Here is an 18,148-nt window from a genome sequence, read left to right on the forward strand (position 1 = left end):
ATCCCCTCCCTTTCTGGACCATGACCCCATGGTCTTAAACCAAAATTAAACATATATCTCCCACTCCCTTATCCCCTCCCTTTCTGGACCATGACCCAGTGGTCATAATCCCAAATCAATTATATATTTTATGTCTCTCTTTCCTCTTTCCATTTCTGGACCATGACCCCATGGTCTTAAACCAAAATTAAACATATATCTCCCACTCCCTTATCCCCTCCCTTTCTGGACCATGACCCAGTGGTCATAATCCCAAATCAATTATATATTTTATGTCTCTCTTTCCTCTTTCCATTTCTGGACCATGACCCCATGGTCTTAAACCAAAATTAAACATATATCTCCCACTCCCTTATCCCCTCCCTTTCTGGACCATGACCCAGTGGTCATAATCCCAAATCAATTATATATTTTATGTCTCTCTTTCCTCTTTCCATTTCTGGACCATGACCCCATGGTCTTAAACCAAAATTAAACATATATCTCCCACTCCCTTATCCCCTCCCTTTCTGGACCATGACCCAGTGGTCATAATCCCAAATCAATTATATATTTTATGTCTCTCTTTCCTCTTTCCATTTCTGGACCATGACCCCATGGTCTTAAACCAAAATTAAACATATATCTCCCACTCCCTTATCCCCTCCCTTTCTGGACCATGACCCAGTGGTCATAATCCCAAATCAATTATACACCTTATTATCCTTCTGCTACAAATATGTTTATAAAGTTCAGTCAAAAATTATTAAAAATTACACTGCAATTGCAATCATATGAACCTCTGGGAAGGGGTTTAAAAATCAAACCCCTCTTAAAGATGGAGCCCAGGGCAGGGGCATAAGTGTCAGATGCCGAAGACTGAAAGATGATTATCACAAGAACAACCTATACAAGTAAATTCATGAATTTCTAACCTATAGTTTAGAAGACAGATTGACAGACAGAGTCAATCATAATATCACCTAATACCTAAAAAACACTGAGAGGTCATACAAATACTTAAAAAACACTGAGAGGTCATACGAATACTTAAAAAACACTGAGAGGTCATATTGATACTGTGGTCTATGTTAACTTTACTCAACTTTGATGAAGAACAACCATGTGTATTGGAATTATTGTCTACAGTCAAATAATAATTTCTCATATCGTAGGGGGAGTTTCAGTAGCTCATATTGTAAGGGGAGTTTCAGTATCTCATATTGTCAGGGGGAGTTTCAGTAGCTCATATTGTCAGGGGGGGTTTCAGTAGCTCATATTGTAAGGGGAGTTTCAGTAGTTCATATTGTAGGGGCAGTTTCAGTAGCTCATATTGTCAGGGGGAGTTTCAGTAGCTCATATTGTAGGGGGAGTTTCAGTAGTTCATATTGTAGGGGCAGTTTCAGTAGCTCCTATTGTAGGGGCAGTTTCAGTAGCTCATATTGTAGGGGGAGTTTCAGTAGCTCAGTTGGTGGAGCATTTGACACATAATTAAAGGTTTGAAGGTTCAATACCTACAACGGCAAGCCTAGGTTACCTACTTCAATGTGTTCATTGAAAAAGCACTTAGCTCCCATTCCTCAGCTTGATGTAGCCACTTTACTTAACTCACCATTAAAACCAACACAAAATACAGATTTATCCACATTGTGGCACACTTCACTGTATTTACTCCCACAACCCCATACATATAAGAAAACAAATGTTTAATTCAGTTTATAGTGGATCTCTAACAAACAAATCAGGGTTAAAATAGTAAGGTTCATGGAGTACAAGCTGGTGCAAAACCTAAATATTGACAATACCTTTAATTCATATAGGATGATAAGTGTTCATTGTTGCAGTTAATATTTCCATTTAGTATATTTCCCTTTCATTATCTATGGGCACACACATGTGGTACTAAACCACTGTCTGTCGTTTCCTAAGTGACCATTGAAAACCTATCATTACCAAAATGACATGGTCAGCACTCTCAGTGCCATATCTACTTTTAGCCAATACTTCTTGCTCAACCAGCCCTCAACTTTTCTTTCATGTATCATGAACTATTATATACATGTATGGTGAACTATTAAATACAGATGAAGTATTAAAAACATGTATGAGGAACTATTAAATACATGTAACAAATCTATAAATATGCATAATACATTATACATGACTTTTTCATGAAGTTTTGCCTTCATTTGTACCTGTCATTATATACAATCTATATGTATATCAATGACAGAAATATATGGAGTAGTACCATGGCAAGTTACATGAAAATTCTTGGGAAGTGAATCACATTTTGATTTTTAAATTCCACACTTAACACATATTTATCAAAGAAAAATGTAAACAGCCAAAAACAAACAGTGTGGGTTTGTACTTGTCACTCAATGTCAGATGTGTGAGTAATTGAAATGGGAATGATCTATACACATGAAACTATCTGTATTCACACCTGTTGTTTGGTATCAACAGCTACTCTTCGTACAACTTTGTCATGCAAATTTCTCTGAGGGTACATGAATGTTCCCGTTCATAAATGATTTAATCTACAGCTTATATGCAATTAATTACTTCTCTGTCATTAATAACTTACCTCTCTGGCAATAATTAATTACCTCTTTACCTGTAATTAATCACACTCTATACCTGAAATTAATTACCTCTCTGTCTTTATTTTTTGTTTACTTCTCTGCAAAATAAGTGTTATCACTTAATTATGTAGTGGTTAAACACAGACAGGACAATTTCATAACCTGTAGAAGATAAAAATAGTTAGGCAAAAACAAATGTGTATTTCTGATTGGCCAACCATCCCTGTTTCTCATTGTTGACCCAAACACTTTTTTCCCCCCAAGTTTAAAAAACAATCAAAGAAAAAAAATCACATTAAATATATATGTTTAAAAGAAAGAAAGAAAAACACCCTACCAACCTTAATTTTAAAATTTTAAAACTAGTGCAATAGGAAACATATTTTTGGGGCCTTAGAAACTTGTATTATATTTAATGAAGACTGAGACAATTCAAACGAAAAGCCCTTTTCTTAAACATACAGTCAATAATGAGATCAATATTAATTGAGAATCATTCTATGCATTACATAATGGTCTCTACACAATGGGAATCATTCTATGCATTACATAATGGTCTCTACACAATGGGAAAAAATTCTGACTTGTTGTTTCCATAGGCATTTATTAAATATAATATACCAAGATGATTGGCTACCTTAGTGTCTTGAACATGGGGTAAATATCAACACTCAGTTTTTGCATTTGACCAAGACAGTTCCAGCCATTTTGCATCTAACCTAGGTGTTACTGTATGTCGTTCTTTCGGGTGCAATATACCACTCAGTGGCAACTGGCATCACATTCTATAATGTACTGCATACCACTCAGTGGTGACTGGTATCACATTCTATAATGTACTGCATGCCACTCAGTGGCAATTGGTATCACATTCTATAATGTACTGCATACCACTCAGTGGTGACTGGTATCACATTCTATAATGTACTGCATACCACTCAGTGGTGACTGTTATCACATTCTATAATGTACTGCATACCACTCAGTGGCAGTTGGTATCACATTCTATAATGTACTGCATACCACTCAGTGGTGACTGGTATCACATTCTATAATGTACTGCATACCACTCAGTGGTGACTGGTATCACATTCTATAATGTACTGCATACCACTCAGTGGTGACTGGTATCACATTCCATAAAGTACTAAAGTACTGCATACCACTCAGTGGCAACTGGTATCACTTTCCATAAAGTACTGCATACCACTTGGTGGCAACTGGTATCACTTTCTATAAAGTACAGTATACCACTCAGTGGTGACTGGTATCCTATTCCATAAAGTACTGCATACCACTCAGTGGTGACTGGTATCACTTTCCATAAAGCACTGCATACCACTTGGTGGCAACTGGTATCACTTTCTATAAAGTACAGTATACCACTCAGCTGTGACAGGTATCCTATTCCATAAAGTACTGCATACCACTCAATGGTGACTGGTATCACATTCTACAATGTACTGCATACCACTCAATGGTGACTGGTATCACATTCTACAATGTACTGCATACCACTCAATTGTGACTGGTATCACATTCCATAAGGTGTTGCAAACCACTCAACAGCGACTGGTATCACATTCCATAAACTACTTGATACTACTCAATGGTGACTGGTATCACATTCCATAAAGTACTGCATACCATTCAATGGTGACTGGTATCACATTCCATAAACTACTTCATACTACACAATGGTGACTGGTATCACATTCCATAAAATACTGCATACCATTCAATGGTGACTGGTATCACATTCCATAAAGTACTGCATACCATTCAATGGTGACTGGTATCACATTCCATAAAGTACTGCATACCATTCAATGGTGACTGGTATCACATTCCATAAAGTACTGCATACCACTCATGGAAATTGCAGCTCATTGTATATTTATTGTCAATAGGTCCAATGCAATACAGTAAGGTCCATGCCATTAAAAAAGGTCACTTTCACCAATCTGATTTGAAAAAAAATTGTAATTGTAAATCATCATTTTGCATTGAGTAGAATATTAGGTGAGGGTATATTTCCCAATTGTAGTACAAGCTACAATGCTGATTTAAGACATTACAATATCTTGCTTTTCACTAAATATGTAGGTCTCACTGACAGATTTTATAAAATGGAAACTCTGTTGAAATGGCCTGAAAGCTCTATTTTGATTCCAAAAACTTTTAATTACATTTTAAAAAACTATACAAGTTAACAACATACATGAGTCCCATACCTAAAAACATGATCTCCATTCAAAACTGTTATTATTATGGGTAACACAAAACTAAATCATACTTGAATAACAAAAAACCAGTCTACCATTCATTCTTATTCATTCTAATAATAAAAGCGACTTTGATTGAAGGTACATGCAGCTCAATTTTACATCTAACCATGCAATAACTCAACATTTTGGCAAACTTTATATAGCCATTATAAGAATGGTATATTTACCAATTAGCCATGCATTTTAAATTGCAAGCTATTCCAAAAGAATGATGGGAAGCAAGAGTTTTTCAAATTGCTCATAACAGAACATAGTTTGTTTTACACTAGTGATTATGATACTGCATTCATACGATTGGTATTGTGCCAAACTAACACTGCTTGACAGTGTCCCATACAAGTTTTAAACGAATTGTTTGAAATCTAAGAGACCAATCATTTACTATATATACTTGCTCATAAGTCGAGTCAAACTGTTAACAACAAAGATCCTGATCTACCATAGCAAAATGTACCTGCAGATCAGGGTCTGTGTTGTTTGTCCTACTGATTACTCCTAACAATTCACACGGTCCCAGATCTGCTAATGCATTATGCAACAGTAGATCTGGGTCTGTGCAGTTTGCAGTTGGACTCATAAGCAAGTATATACAGTCATTTTTATTGGGTGGGGGTCATAGGACATTTTTTGATCAAAAACTTTCGGCCACCAAATAGCTTGACAAGAATAGTTTTGCTGATTTTCCATTAAAATAGTTTTGCTGATTTTCCATTAAAATAATTTGCCTGATTTTCCATTAAAATAGTTTTAAAACAAATTATCTTGAGCTAAAAGACAAAAAAATATCTTGTTCAAAAGGAACTCTTGTGTCCCCTCCCTTCCTGCTCAAAATGAAAAAATTAGACTCTAAAAGTAATCTTAATGATTGGACAAAGTGATAATGTCTTGCAGACAGCTAGTCTAGATAAAGAACACAGCCCATGGCTTGTTACCTTGACATGGTAACAGTTTAAAAGTGGGAAAATATTTTATATTATACTAAATACTTTGATATCATACTATTTTTTATATGCTGATACTTTTCTGTTTGAATATTGTGAGTTTTTATAGGTGAATTTTACTTTAACACTGATTAATCCAGGTTGTTTTTTTTAAATCTCTATGGACAGTCTCTGACTCTTAAAATGTGAGCAAATCTGCTTGGGACTCTCTAATTTTTCATAAGTACTTTATGAATAGCCATGGGACTCTTCATGTGGTTCTTTGTGTTAAAACTCACAGAAAACCCTGTTGATCTGTCTATAAACAAAAACAAATTCATCAGGGCTTTGAACAAAAGCAAAGTTAATAAGGAGAACAAAATAAAGGGGGGGGGGGAGGCATCAAAAGAGAATATAATTTTTGTGTTACAGAAAGATGCAATCAAGATAGCCGTCAGATGGCATAGTGATACCTTAACAGGCAAGAATCATTGTGAAAAGGTATACATCTACTGTTGCCAAGTTATGCAGTTTCCTGTCATTATAAAAACATGAAAATGGGAATACAAAGATCAAGGGCTCTAACTCCACCAAATATTAAGGTAAACCAACTTAACTTACCATGTCAAAGTAACAAACCATTTATTATCAGAATTACAAATGTGATATAAAATAACTATGTGAAATAATTTCTAGCATAGTTGTTTCTTGTGAAGAAAGAAAAAAAAATGTGGTTTGGATTGCTGTTTTACAACTCAGCAATACAGGTAGGTTATTTAGTGCTGTGGTAATTAGAGTACAGTGCCTTGTCTATGAATGCACCACTGCAGACAACTTGGCGGCCATGCAATTTTTATTCAACATGCTGGAAGTCTATTCTACATCTCCAAGTCTGTAAATGGAAAATGTAACTGTTTCAATCATAAAGAAAGACAACTGCCTCTTATACCTAATAATCAGGCTTGATTTGGTTTGTGTGGTTTAATGCCATTTTTTCAGCACCAGATAAGCTATACATGGGGGGCAGTATATTCACCGCAGGAAGAACCACTAACCAGCGGAAGCTACTGGCAAGCATTCTCACCTACCCATGTTGGTTGTGTCAAGACTCAAACTCACACAGATTGAGATGCAGATGATCTGTAAAGGTGAGCATCTTAGGCCATGCGGCCACCCAGGGCAAGCCATTAAAGTGTTTTATTTAAGCAAAATCACCTGATGCTGAAGTGGATTCAAAATCTAAGCTGTATTTATCTCACAATGTGATCTCTGATTATACCAGTATTATATGGAGGACTACTATACTGAGGTGCTTTACAGTGAGGGAACAGTCTGTACTAAGGATATCAACTCTGAGGTGCTTTACAGTGAGGGAACAGTCTGTACTCAAGGATATCAACTCTGGGGTGCTTTACAGTGAGGGAACAGTCTGTACTCAAGGATATCAACTCTGAGGTGCTTTACAGTGAGGAAACAGTCTGTACTCAAGGATATCAACTCCACAAGCAAATGTCATATTGTGCATCACCTTGGAATGTAAAATTAATAATCCCACACTTTTTTTACAAAAAGTTGCAGATTATGTTATCTTGTCCATATAATTTGTACCTGACTGTTTGAGATAAATTCTTCAATTTAGGATATAATTAGGGTCAATCTGCAGATGTGCCTAGTGGGGATGGAATTTGGGTCCATCTCTGACTGTGTATCCTGGGGACTTTGGATACTCAAATATGTATGTGTAAAGGGAGGCAGTGATATATGTAACTGAGAAACGTGTGGGGATAATGCTGCTACAGACTTCTACTTGATACCAGATGAAAAAATAAATCTAAAGAATTATTTCTGAGTTTTAAAAAATATCCTGTTTTAATTATCTCTATAAAACCATGTGCATAAATTAAGACAGTGTATGCAGAAACTTGATTGATAAATGTGGTACCTGGAAAAACAGAACTTCATTTAAGCTGTCTCCCATGTCAATAAACATTTAAATATGGGGGGTAACTGGGATTTTCTTTAGAATCTTTTATTAACTATTACATTGATATAATAGGTTCTTTTTTCTACAAATCAGAGGATTTTTTATTTTTAAGTTATTGAAGGACTGAAATGTTTATAAAAAATATAATAATCCCATGCCCTTCCCAGAAAATTAATTGGTCATTCCATAATGTGCTCCAAGCCCTTTTGCAGCCCATAGCTATGATTCAGTGGTTACAGTGTCACAACCAGAAAGGTGCAAGTTTAAATTCTGCACATCAAGTCAACTGTGCGATGTGTTCTCTGTGCATGTCTCCTTACTCCAATAGCCTCTATATAAAATATAACCTTTTATGTGTTGATGTTCCATTAAATCATTCAATCAATCAACCAACCAATCAATCAATCAATTAATTACTTTTTATCTCTTTTCAGATGGATTGCTGAAAGAAGATGTAAACAGCTAAAGGCATCATCAAGGCAATTAGATCCAGTTTAAAACTGAATGACTGATTTGGTGTTAAACAGGAGATCAACATGGGAAAAGTTATATCTTGCCAAGACAATTAGATTAATGTGTCTTGCTGAAAACAAACCACAGCAGCCAACCTGGCCTGGTCTGGGCAGAACTCAAACCAACAAGTTTCTGGTGGTGAATCCTGCACTCTAACCACTTAGCAACACCCTAAGAATTTCAAACTGCATATAGGAGTGATCTTTTACTCTAGGTTACTATAGAAAGCCCAACAAACATAAATGAAGTGAGAACCTCACATTTACTATCAATACAATTGTTCAAGGACAAAGAAATGAACAGGTATTTAAGTTGTGAGATAAGTCCTTGACAACCATGATTTTCAGTTGTGTTGATGACATGTCAAGATTATTCTTAAACGTTTTTAATCTGTATTTAGTATTGACCAATAGCACATATGCTCTAGTACTGACATTATAATAGCCTGGTAAACAGGCATCTATCAAAGCGGTCCATTCACATAACATTGGGTTAAGTGAGCATTATCATGCACTATATTTGTTTGTCTATAATATGCAACCTAATGCAAACAATGTACACCCAGATCTCCCAGCCATTAATAATGCACAGGCAGATCTGGGTCTACACCATTCTGCTTATGATTTGAAATGAATCATGAGGATGATACCTGGGAAATGTGAAATTATTTAACTATCTTAAACACTCATATATCTTTACTTGGCTAAAGATCCAGTAATCTAAAATCAATTAAATAAATTATAGGTCAGTGTGGATTTCTTGTGCTACTCTTAGTTCAGTATCTATCCCAAAAGAATGATCATTACACAGAAAAGTATTACAAAAAGTCACAAAGTACCTGTATAGAGTACTAAAATATTCATCAAAAACCGCACAGGTAGAATTTCATCAATTCCTCATTCAAATACACAAATACCCTATGTCCTTGCTTATTAGCCTAGTTAAACTACAAACAACAAAGATCATGAACTGCTGTAGCATAATGCACCTGCAGATCAGGATCTATACTGTTTGTTTTTCTGATTAACACTAACAAACTACACAGAACCAGATCTGCTGGTGCATTATGCAGTGACAGATCTGAGTGTGTGCAGTTTGCAGTTGGATTTGTCTTTTAAACGAGTATTGATGGTACGTTGGAGAGTGAACGATTTTGAGTATGACAGTTATGGAAATCACATAGACTTTCACAAAAGAAAGTGTAAGCAGCCAATTTAACGGAGGTTATAAATCAATCAGGATTTTCAATAGTACTGTATCATGTACTTTTCATTGACTTTATGATTTCCTTTCACAGGACAGTTATTGCCATTATTAAAATTGTGTAAAAATTGTTTTATTTTTATTATTTACAAAGAAACACAAGTCACAGTCATATAATCTCACTTGCAAGCTGTCCCATAAATTATGGCACCATGATACACCTAGATTACACTCCAGTTTCCCAAAAATTCACTTTGCAACATGTATTTCATCTACTTGAGGTTCAGTCTGTAAAACTGCCAAAAATTTGGAGATTTTATTTCATACAATCCAGAATAAAATTATCTCTCAGTGATTTCATGATAGTTTTAAGACTTATTCTTCACATTGTGCTTGCGAACTAGCAACCAGTATAGTCTAAATTCTTAGTTTCTGCACTGTCTTTTTCCACACCAGTATTAGAAAATACAGGGGAATCCCATTATAACACATACCATTATAACACACCCCATATAACACAAATTCTGATATAACATGATTTCATCATGGAACACACTTTTTTTGTCTTTGATGTCCCTTCTTGGAGATTTAGCATCATAATGAAAATGTAGAGTGGAACAACAAGTAAAAAACCTCATCATAATGAAAATGTGGAGTGGAACCACAAGTAAAAAACCTCATCATAATGAAAATGTGGAGTGGAACCACATGTAAAAAGCATCATCATAATGAAAATGTGGAGTAGAACCACAAGTAAAAAGCAGCATCATAATGAAAATGTGGAGTGGTACCACAAGTAAAAAGCAGCATCATAATGAAAATGTGGAGTGGTACCACAAGTAAAAAGCACTATTGTATGGATGACATCAGAATATAAAAATAACATCATTTCATTCTTCACAGTACCATACATACTTGTGTAAATAAATATTAGGGTCCAACTGCAAAAAACAACATAGATTGAGATCTGCTAGCACACAATGTACCAGTATAATGGGGTTATGTTTCACATTCTGCTGGTTAGTTCAAACAAACTGTATAGACCCAGATTTGCCAGCACATCAGGCAATTGCAGATCTGGGTCTGTGCCATATGCAGTAGGATCTTAGCATATATTGTAATTGATGATTTCATGAAACTTGAGTATCATAAGCCAATCAGTATATATATCCTGATCTATGTGCACATTATGTGATGTCTGGCAGATCAAGGTTTATGTCTGGCAGATCTAGGTTTATGTCTGGCAGATCTAGGTTTCTGATGTTTGCAAATGGTTATACATGGGTACATATGGTATCTCTCAATGTATTTAACTTTGACCTGTCATGATAATAAACTGTACCTCTTTCTCTTCCTTTTCTTTATCATATTTAGCTTTGTATTCCTCAAGCTCCCCAAGTTTACTTTTCAGCTCCTGCTTTTCTTTCTCCCTGAAAAGAAAAAAAAATAAAGTACCATTTCAGTTCAAGTGTATCGAAGTCTACTTATCGAGTACTGAGACTTGTCCTTCATTTCAAGGAGATTTTCTAAAACTATACACGTGAAGACATTCTTTTTGTTAGCTTCAGGGAGATTTCCAGTTTTTTCCCTCCGTTTTCTTTATGACATTTTTCTTTTGCCAAATTATGAAACCTTTGTCAGGGAGCCTGATCAGAATAATAATGGTAGTATTACTGAGTTGGGGGTGGGGGTGGGGCATTTTTATCTTAGCATACATTGGTTTCGAATATGAAGAGACAATTGGTCGTATCAGTTTGGCCCTTCCATTCAGTAATCACAATTATTCATGTTGCAATTTTCTGTTCTTTAAGACCTGTTATTTCACTTGGTTGATTATAAAAAAATTCCATGCACAAAGCAGACATTTAATTGGAGGACTGATTTATTACCAATTATAATTTTCACCAATTAAAATTGTAATGACCGACCATAATCAGTCATGGCCTTCTATTTCATATTCAAGAAAAGATAATGCATTATTTTTTAAGAGTGAAATGACACGGGAAAATAGTCTCCTTATATATTTTAAGATGATGAAAATGATGTGAATCTGATTTATTTTCTTTTCAAAAAATATTTTAATGCAAAGAATTATCTTTGCTGGTATCTGTAGTTTTAAGAAATGAGAATATTTCTTCCATTAGAGACATTCAGTGCAGTTTTCCACATTTCCTAGAAACCAGTTCCCATAAAACGTCCAACTTCCTGTACTGACTGGTCACATATTTTGGTCATAAAAAGGTCATTTCTCTTATCACTGATTAGACTTCTTAGTCTGGTCACATACTCTATAAAATGGGCAAATTTTGATCTCATTAGTGTGTAGGGATGTTTTGCATTTCTCACTGGATAATTACCATTCCTCCAACAATGAATCATTTATCGAAAATGAATCCTCTGAAAACTTTGCTTCCGAACCTCTCCTGAAATTATCTGGTGATTTCCCACTGGCATGTGCCACATTGACGATTTTTCTGTGGGACATATTTTCAATTTCTTAGATCATCAGCATGCACTTATTTTCTTTGTCCAAGTTAAACTGATCCACAGCCATAGAATTTGAAATGATTTCCATGCATAAGACTGAACATCAAGTTAAACTGATCCACAGCCATAGAATTTGAAATGATTTCCAGACTGAACATCAAGTTAAACTGATCCACAGCCATAGAATTTGAAATGATTTCCAGACTGAACATCAAGTTGAAAATAATGTCATTGAATAGATCGTGGTAAACTTATTTAAAAATGTCATCACAGCCCAGTAATTAACATTTAAATGATTATGATATATATTCACAACTTTCAGAAAACATCAATAAAAATGTAATGAAAATCCACTCATGTCCTTCCAAATGTCTCTATACAGAAGGTATTATCCCACACATAGAGATCAAAAAAAGAAACCGAATGCTTAACTCCACCTCGAAGAAACTTGACCTCACAACATAAAATTAACTTATGAATATATCTTAAAATAAACATGTTGAACATCAATCATTTAAAAAAAAATCAAAATTTGAACTAGACTGAAATTTAAATCCATCCATGCACTTGTTGATTATTTAGTGATATGATGGTAAGCAAACTGTACTGATATATGTGATCACTTATCTCTAATGCTATAGCAGACAAACTTAAATGGAGTCTATCTGTTAAAGTTTTTGACAACTAAAGCTATAATAAGCTGATGGAAAGATTAAGGTAGTATTTTCTTATGTGACCTTGCTTGTTGGATTACCATATATATCTGAATAAGGAACACTATGATTTTACCAAGCAAAGGTAATTAAATTTCTCTCTTTTACCATATAATGGTAGTTTACTGAAGAAAAAAAAAGTAACACAGTTGTTGAAACTATGATGTGATACACAGAACAAAATTGAGCATTTTTACAAAATGTTAATATCAGAGTAAAATTATATAAGATTCTACATGGATAAAAGTTGGGGTTGTATAAAACAAATGTCTGTGAAGAATCATAATGAGTAAATAAATGATTTCAAGATTTACAATTTATACACTTATCTTAATCATTATCATTGGACAAAACAAGACTTGGGTCTTAGCATGGATTTAAAAACTAGGGTGGCAACGTTAAAATAAAATATTTCACTAGATTTAGGGAACTCTTAGATGTGAGTACTACCTCATGCCAACAAGCTGATTTTTCTCCTAAATAAATTCATAACATTAGCACATACTGCATGTATACAATATTTGTCAATTGATCACCATTGTCATGTATCAACACCTGTGGCCCTGAAAGTTAAATTAAGTTTATTTTGATTTGTGGCCAACTTTTTAAACAAGACAGACATTATCTGGTGATTATTATAAAGTGATACTACAGACAAAAGTGTATCAATATTTGTTTGCCTTGCTACACAAACCAAACTTCAAATTCATTTTACCATGCAAAAATTGTGATTAAGGTGAAGGATTCCAATTCAAAAGCATTAAAGAAATGGTAAATTTTACAGAAGATGATTAACTTTAGAAAATAAAGTTCTGTCAAGAGTGAATTGGAATTCCATGATCATTTTCGCAGGTAACATAAATGACAAAAAAATTTGATTAAGTAAGACATCTGCAATCCATTGGTGTCATGTTTTGTAATAATTAGAAACTCAACAGATTTAATTTTGCATCAAAGTTGCAGGCAAATATTGCACACCACACATTACTTATAAACACTGGTCAGAAGGCATATACACTATAGATTCAACAAAAAGGTAAATATTTACGTAAACAAAATGTGAACTAGTCCAGGAACATGATACACAATAAATATTTATGCCAACAAAGCTTGGACTGATCCAGAAACAGGGTACACTAAATATTTTATGTAAACAAAGCATGGACTTTTTACCATCTACCCCAACCAACCCCAGACACAAATGTCATGCCAATTGATTATAAAGCTTTACTCAAATCTTGCTTGAGAATATTCTGACCAATCAAAAGGTAGGACTGTCCATTTCAAGTACAGTTTAACTGTAACCTTAGAGTAACCTTTCTTTTTCAAAACACTAAACAAAGTTTTATGATAGAGGGAATGGAGCATATTGATTGAGAGAATGTTGACAACCCCTGGACTAATGATCTTGCATTTAAAGTTTTATATAATGATATAGGAATTAATGCCATTTCAGGCTGTTACCATAGCCATTATCCAGCAAATTTTAGTAACAATAAACTAAATTTAAATTACTGGAACATTAATAAAAACACCAAGGACATGCTGCTAATGCAAACTAAAATTTTATTTTAAAATAAATGATTTAAAATCCTCACTTTCTGCTAGTCTTTCTAAAATAATTCATAAAGACATGGTGCATCCCTGGAATTTATTTTACATTTTCTCTCAATAATAAAATCCTGGGACTGTTCATTCAAATATATAGAGATGGAGAAACTCTTATTTTTTAACTACTCCCACAGTGATTTCAGAGTTGTATATACTGTTTTTACACTTGCAGTCCTGGGCCCTCAGTCTTGAGAAACTGGGCCTTCTAAGGGGAAAACTGGGGCATCTAGGAGGAAAACAAGGGCTGCAAGTGAGAAAAGAGGGCATAAAATCATAACATTCAAGGCAAATTAATAACTTTGCTTTAGGAAATCATATTGACTGTATTTATTACTATCTCTTGGAATCACTTCATCTTCTTCATTCTGTAAATAACAATTCTTCTTGTCAAAGACGGTTTTATCCTCATATAACCAAGATATAATTCATGATTTCAGAAAATATAGGGTCTAGAACTGATTTCAAAGGATGTTTCAAAACAGTGGGGGGCCAGGACTATCATCTGAAGGTCCAAAAGAATGTATAGTCTTTATGAACAATGGGGTTCCAAGACAGGCACTGGAAAGTCCACAGGTTGTATAATCTTAGAACACTGACAGTCCATGGCTAGCATTTGAAGGTCCACAAGATGCACAGACTTTGAACATTTGGAGTCCAAGACTTGCATTTGAAGGTCTGCCAGATGTGCAGTCTTTACATATTGGGGGGTCTATAACTTGCATTTTAAGGTCCACAGCATGCACAGTTTTGAATATTGCAGGCCTAAGACTTGCATTTGAAGATCCACAGCACACACAGTTTTGAATACTGCAGGCCTAAGACTTGCATTTGAAAATCCACATCATGCAGTTTTGAATATTGTAGGCCTAAGACTTGCATTTGAAGATCCACAACATGCACAGTTTTGAAGATTGCAGGCCTAAGACTAGCATTTGAAGATCCACATCATGCAGTTTTGAATACTGCAGGCCTAAGACTTGCATTTGAAGATCCACAGCATGCAGTTTTGAATATTGTAGGCCTAAGACTAGCATTTGAAGATCCACATCATGCAGTTTTGAATATTGTAGGCCTAAGACTTGCATTTGAAGATCAACAACATGCACAGTTTTGAAGATTGCAAGCCTAAGACTAGCATTTGAAAATCCACAGGATGCAGTTTTGAATATTGTAGGCCTAAGACTTGCATTTGAAGATCCACATCATGCAGTTTTGAATATTGTAGCCCCAAAACTAGCATTTGAAGATCCACAGCATGCAATTTTGAATATTGCAGGCCCAAGACTAGCATTTGAAGATCCACAGGATGCAGTTTTGAATATTGCAGGCCCAAGCCTTGCATTGGAAGATCCACAGGCTGCACAGTTTTGAATATTACAGGCCTAAGACTAGCATTTGAAGATCCACATCATGCAGTTTTGAATATTGCAGGCCCAAGACTTGCATTTGAAGATCCACAGCATGCACAGTTTTGAATATTGTAGGCCCAAGCCTTGCATTGGAAGATCCACAGGCTGCACAGTTTTGAATATTACAGGCATAAGACTAGCATTTGAAGATAAAAAGGATGCACAGTTTTGAATATTGCAGGCCCAAGACTTGCATCTGAAGATCCACAACATGCACAGTTTTAAACATTGTAGGCTGAAAACTAGCATTTTTTTAAAGGTCCACAGCATGCACAAATTTGAATATTGCAGGCCTAAGACTAGCATTTGAAGGTCCAAAGGATGCACAGTTGTTGAATACTGAGGGCACAAGACTTGCATTTGAAGGCCATAGATACGTAGGAAGTGCTTAAAGAGAGCTTTAATATACAGGGTATACTTATTCTGATGAAGAATCCCATATTTCTGGAGAAGGAAGAAGAAGAAAAGAACATACTATGCACCTTCTGAGTTTATCTAAAACTAGGCCTTTGCTCACCTTGAAAACCAATGACATTCCCAGGCTTACTGGTACACAAACTACACACACAGCACTATTATATTTTTCAGCAAATACTAATTGATATTTATAACCTCTCCCCCTACTGTTTGAAAGAAATAAAAAAATGGCTGCTTCTTTGGGCTGTAGCTGTTTGTCAGGGGGAATGCAGTGCTATTCCATCTGACCTGATCTCCATCTCAATAACCTGCAGTTGTGTAACTATGCAGTGGTCCCACAGTTTAAACCAGCCAGTATAACATGGTTCCTAAAATAACACAAGCATAGTCATGGATACCAGCCAGTATAACATGGTTCCTAATAACACAAGCATAGTCATGGATACCAGCCAGTATAACATGGTTCCTAATAACACAAGCATAGTCGTGGATAACATTACTAGTTATATTTGACCATTTAATTTGCATCCCAGTAGAATATGCTACTTGATGTAGGACAAATATAATATAAGTATAATCGTGGATAACATTCTACTGGTTCTATTTTACCATTTAATACACCCCAGTATAAGATAGTACTTGATATACATGGGTATAATCATGGATAACATTCTGCTTGTTCTATTTTACCATTTAATACACCCAAGTATAAGATAGTACTTGATATAACATGGGTATAATCATGGATAACATTCTGCTTGTTCTATTTTACCATTTAATACATCCCAGTATAAGATGATACTTGATATAACATGGGTATAATCATGGATAACTGTCTATTGGTTCTATTTTACCATTTAATACATCCCAGTATAAGATGGAACATGACATAACACAGGTATAATCATGGATAACATTCTACTGGTTCTATTTTACCATTTAATACACCCCAGTATAAGATAGTACTTGATATAACATGGGTATAATCATGGATAACATTCTGCTGGTTCTATTTTACCATTTAATACATCCCAGTATAAGATAGTACTTGTACTTGATATAACACAGTTATAGGCATGGATGACATTCTACTGGTTCTATTTTACCATTTAATACATCCCATTATAAGACGGTACTTGATATAACATGGGTATAATCATGGATAACATTATATTGGTTCTATTTTACCATGTAATACACCAAAGTAAAACATCATTCTTAATATAACACAAATATAGTCATGGATCACATATTAATGATTCTCTTTTTACTACATAATACAAAACATCATAAAATGGTTTCTGATATAATACTTATACATGTATAGTCATGTATCATAGTCTATTGATTCTATTTTACTATGTAATACAATACATTATAACACAATTCCTGTATAACACAGGCATAGTCATGGATCACAATCTACTGATACTATTTTACTATGTGATACAATACATTATAACACAGTTCCTGTATAACACAGGCATAGTCATGCATCACAGTCTATTGATTCTATTTTACTATGCAATACAATACATTATAACATAGTTCCTGTATAACACAGGCATAGTCATGCATCACAGTCTATTGATACTATGTAATACAATACATTATAACACAGTTCCTGTATAACACAGGCATAGTCATGCATCACAGTCTATTGATTCTATTTTACTATGTGATACAATACATTATAACACAGTTCCTGTATAATACAGGCATAGTCATGCATCACAGTCTATTGATTCTATTTTACTATGTAATACAATACATTATAACACAGTTCCTGTATAACACAGGCATAGTCATGCATCACAATCTACTGATACTATTTTACTGAGTCTAGACTGTTTGTCGTAATGTGTCCATTATAGTGGAATGACATGACTGAGTCTAAACTGTTTGTAGTTATGTGTCCATTATAGTGGAATGACATGACTGAGTCTAGACTGTCTGTATTAATGTGTCCATTATAGTGGAATGACATGTCTGAGTCTAGACTGTCTGTAGTAATGTGTCCATTATAGTGAAATGAC

General features: G+C 34.7%; 1 protein-coding gene across 5 annotated transcripts in view; it reads right to left on the reverse strand.

Moving 5' to 3' along the window:
- LOC149779962 (uncharacterized) overlaps window positions 1–18,148 on the reverse strand; it is a 170,316-nt gene that overhangs the window by 58,849 nt on the left and 93,319 nt on the right. For 4 of the 5 annotated variants that reach the window (XM_089936673.1, XM_089936678.1, XM_089936679.1 and 1 more), the window contains one exon: window positions 10,818–10,905. In XM_089936673.1, coding sequence (XP_089792799.1) covers window positions 10,818–10,905 — 88 coding nt within the window. Of the gene's footprint in view, window positions 1–10,817; window positions 10,906–11,832; window positions 12,425–18,148 lie in introns of those variants that run through there. The other variant, XM_089936675.1, reaches the window with a different exon arrangement.

The sequence above is a fragment of the Sinohyriopsis cumingii genome, chromosome 16, assembly GCF_028554795.1.
Source record: "Sinohyriopsis cumingii isolate HCF-2022 chromosome 16, ASM2855479v2, whole genome shotgun sequence".
NCBI classification, from domain to species: domain Eukaryota; kingdom Metazoa; phylum Mollusca; class Bivalvia; order Unionida; family Unionidae; genus Sinohyriopsis; species Sinohyriopsis cumingii.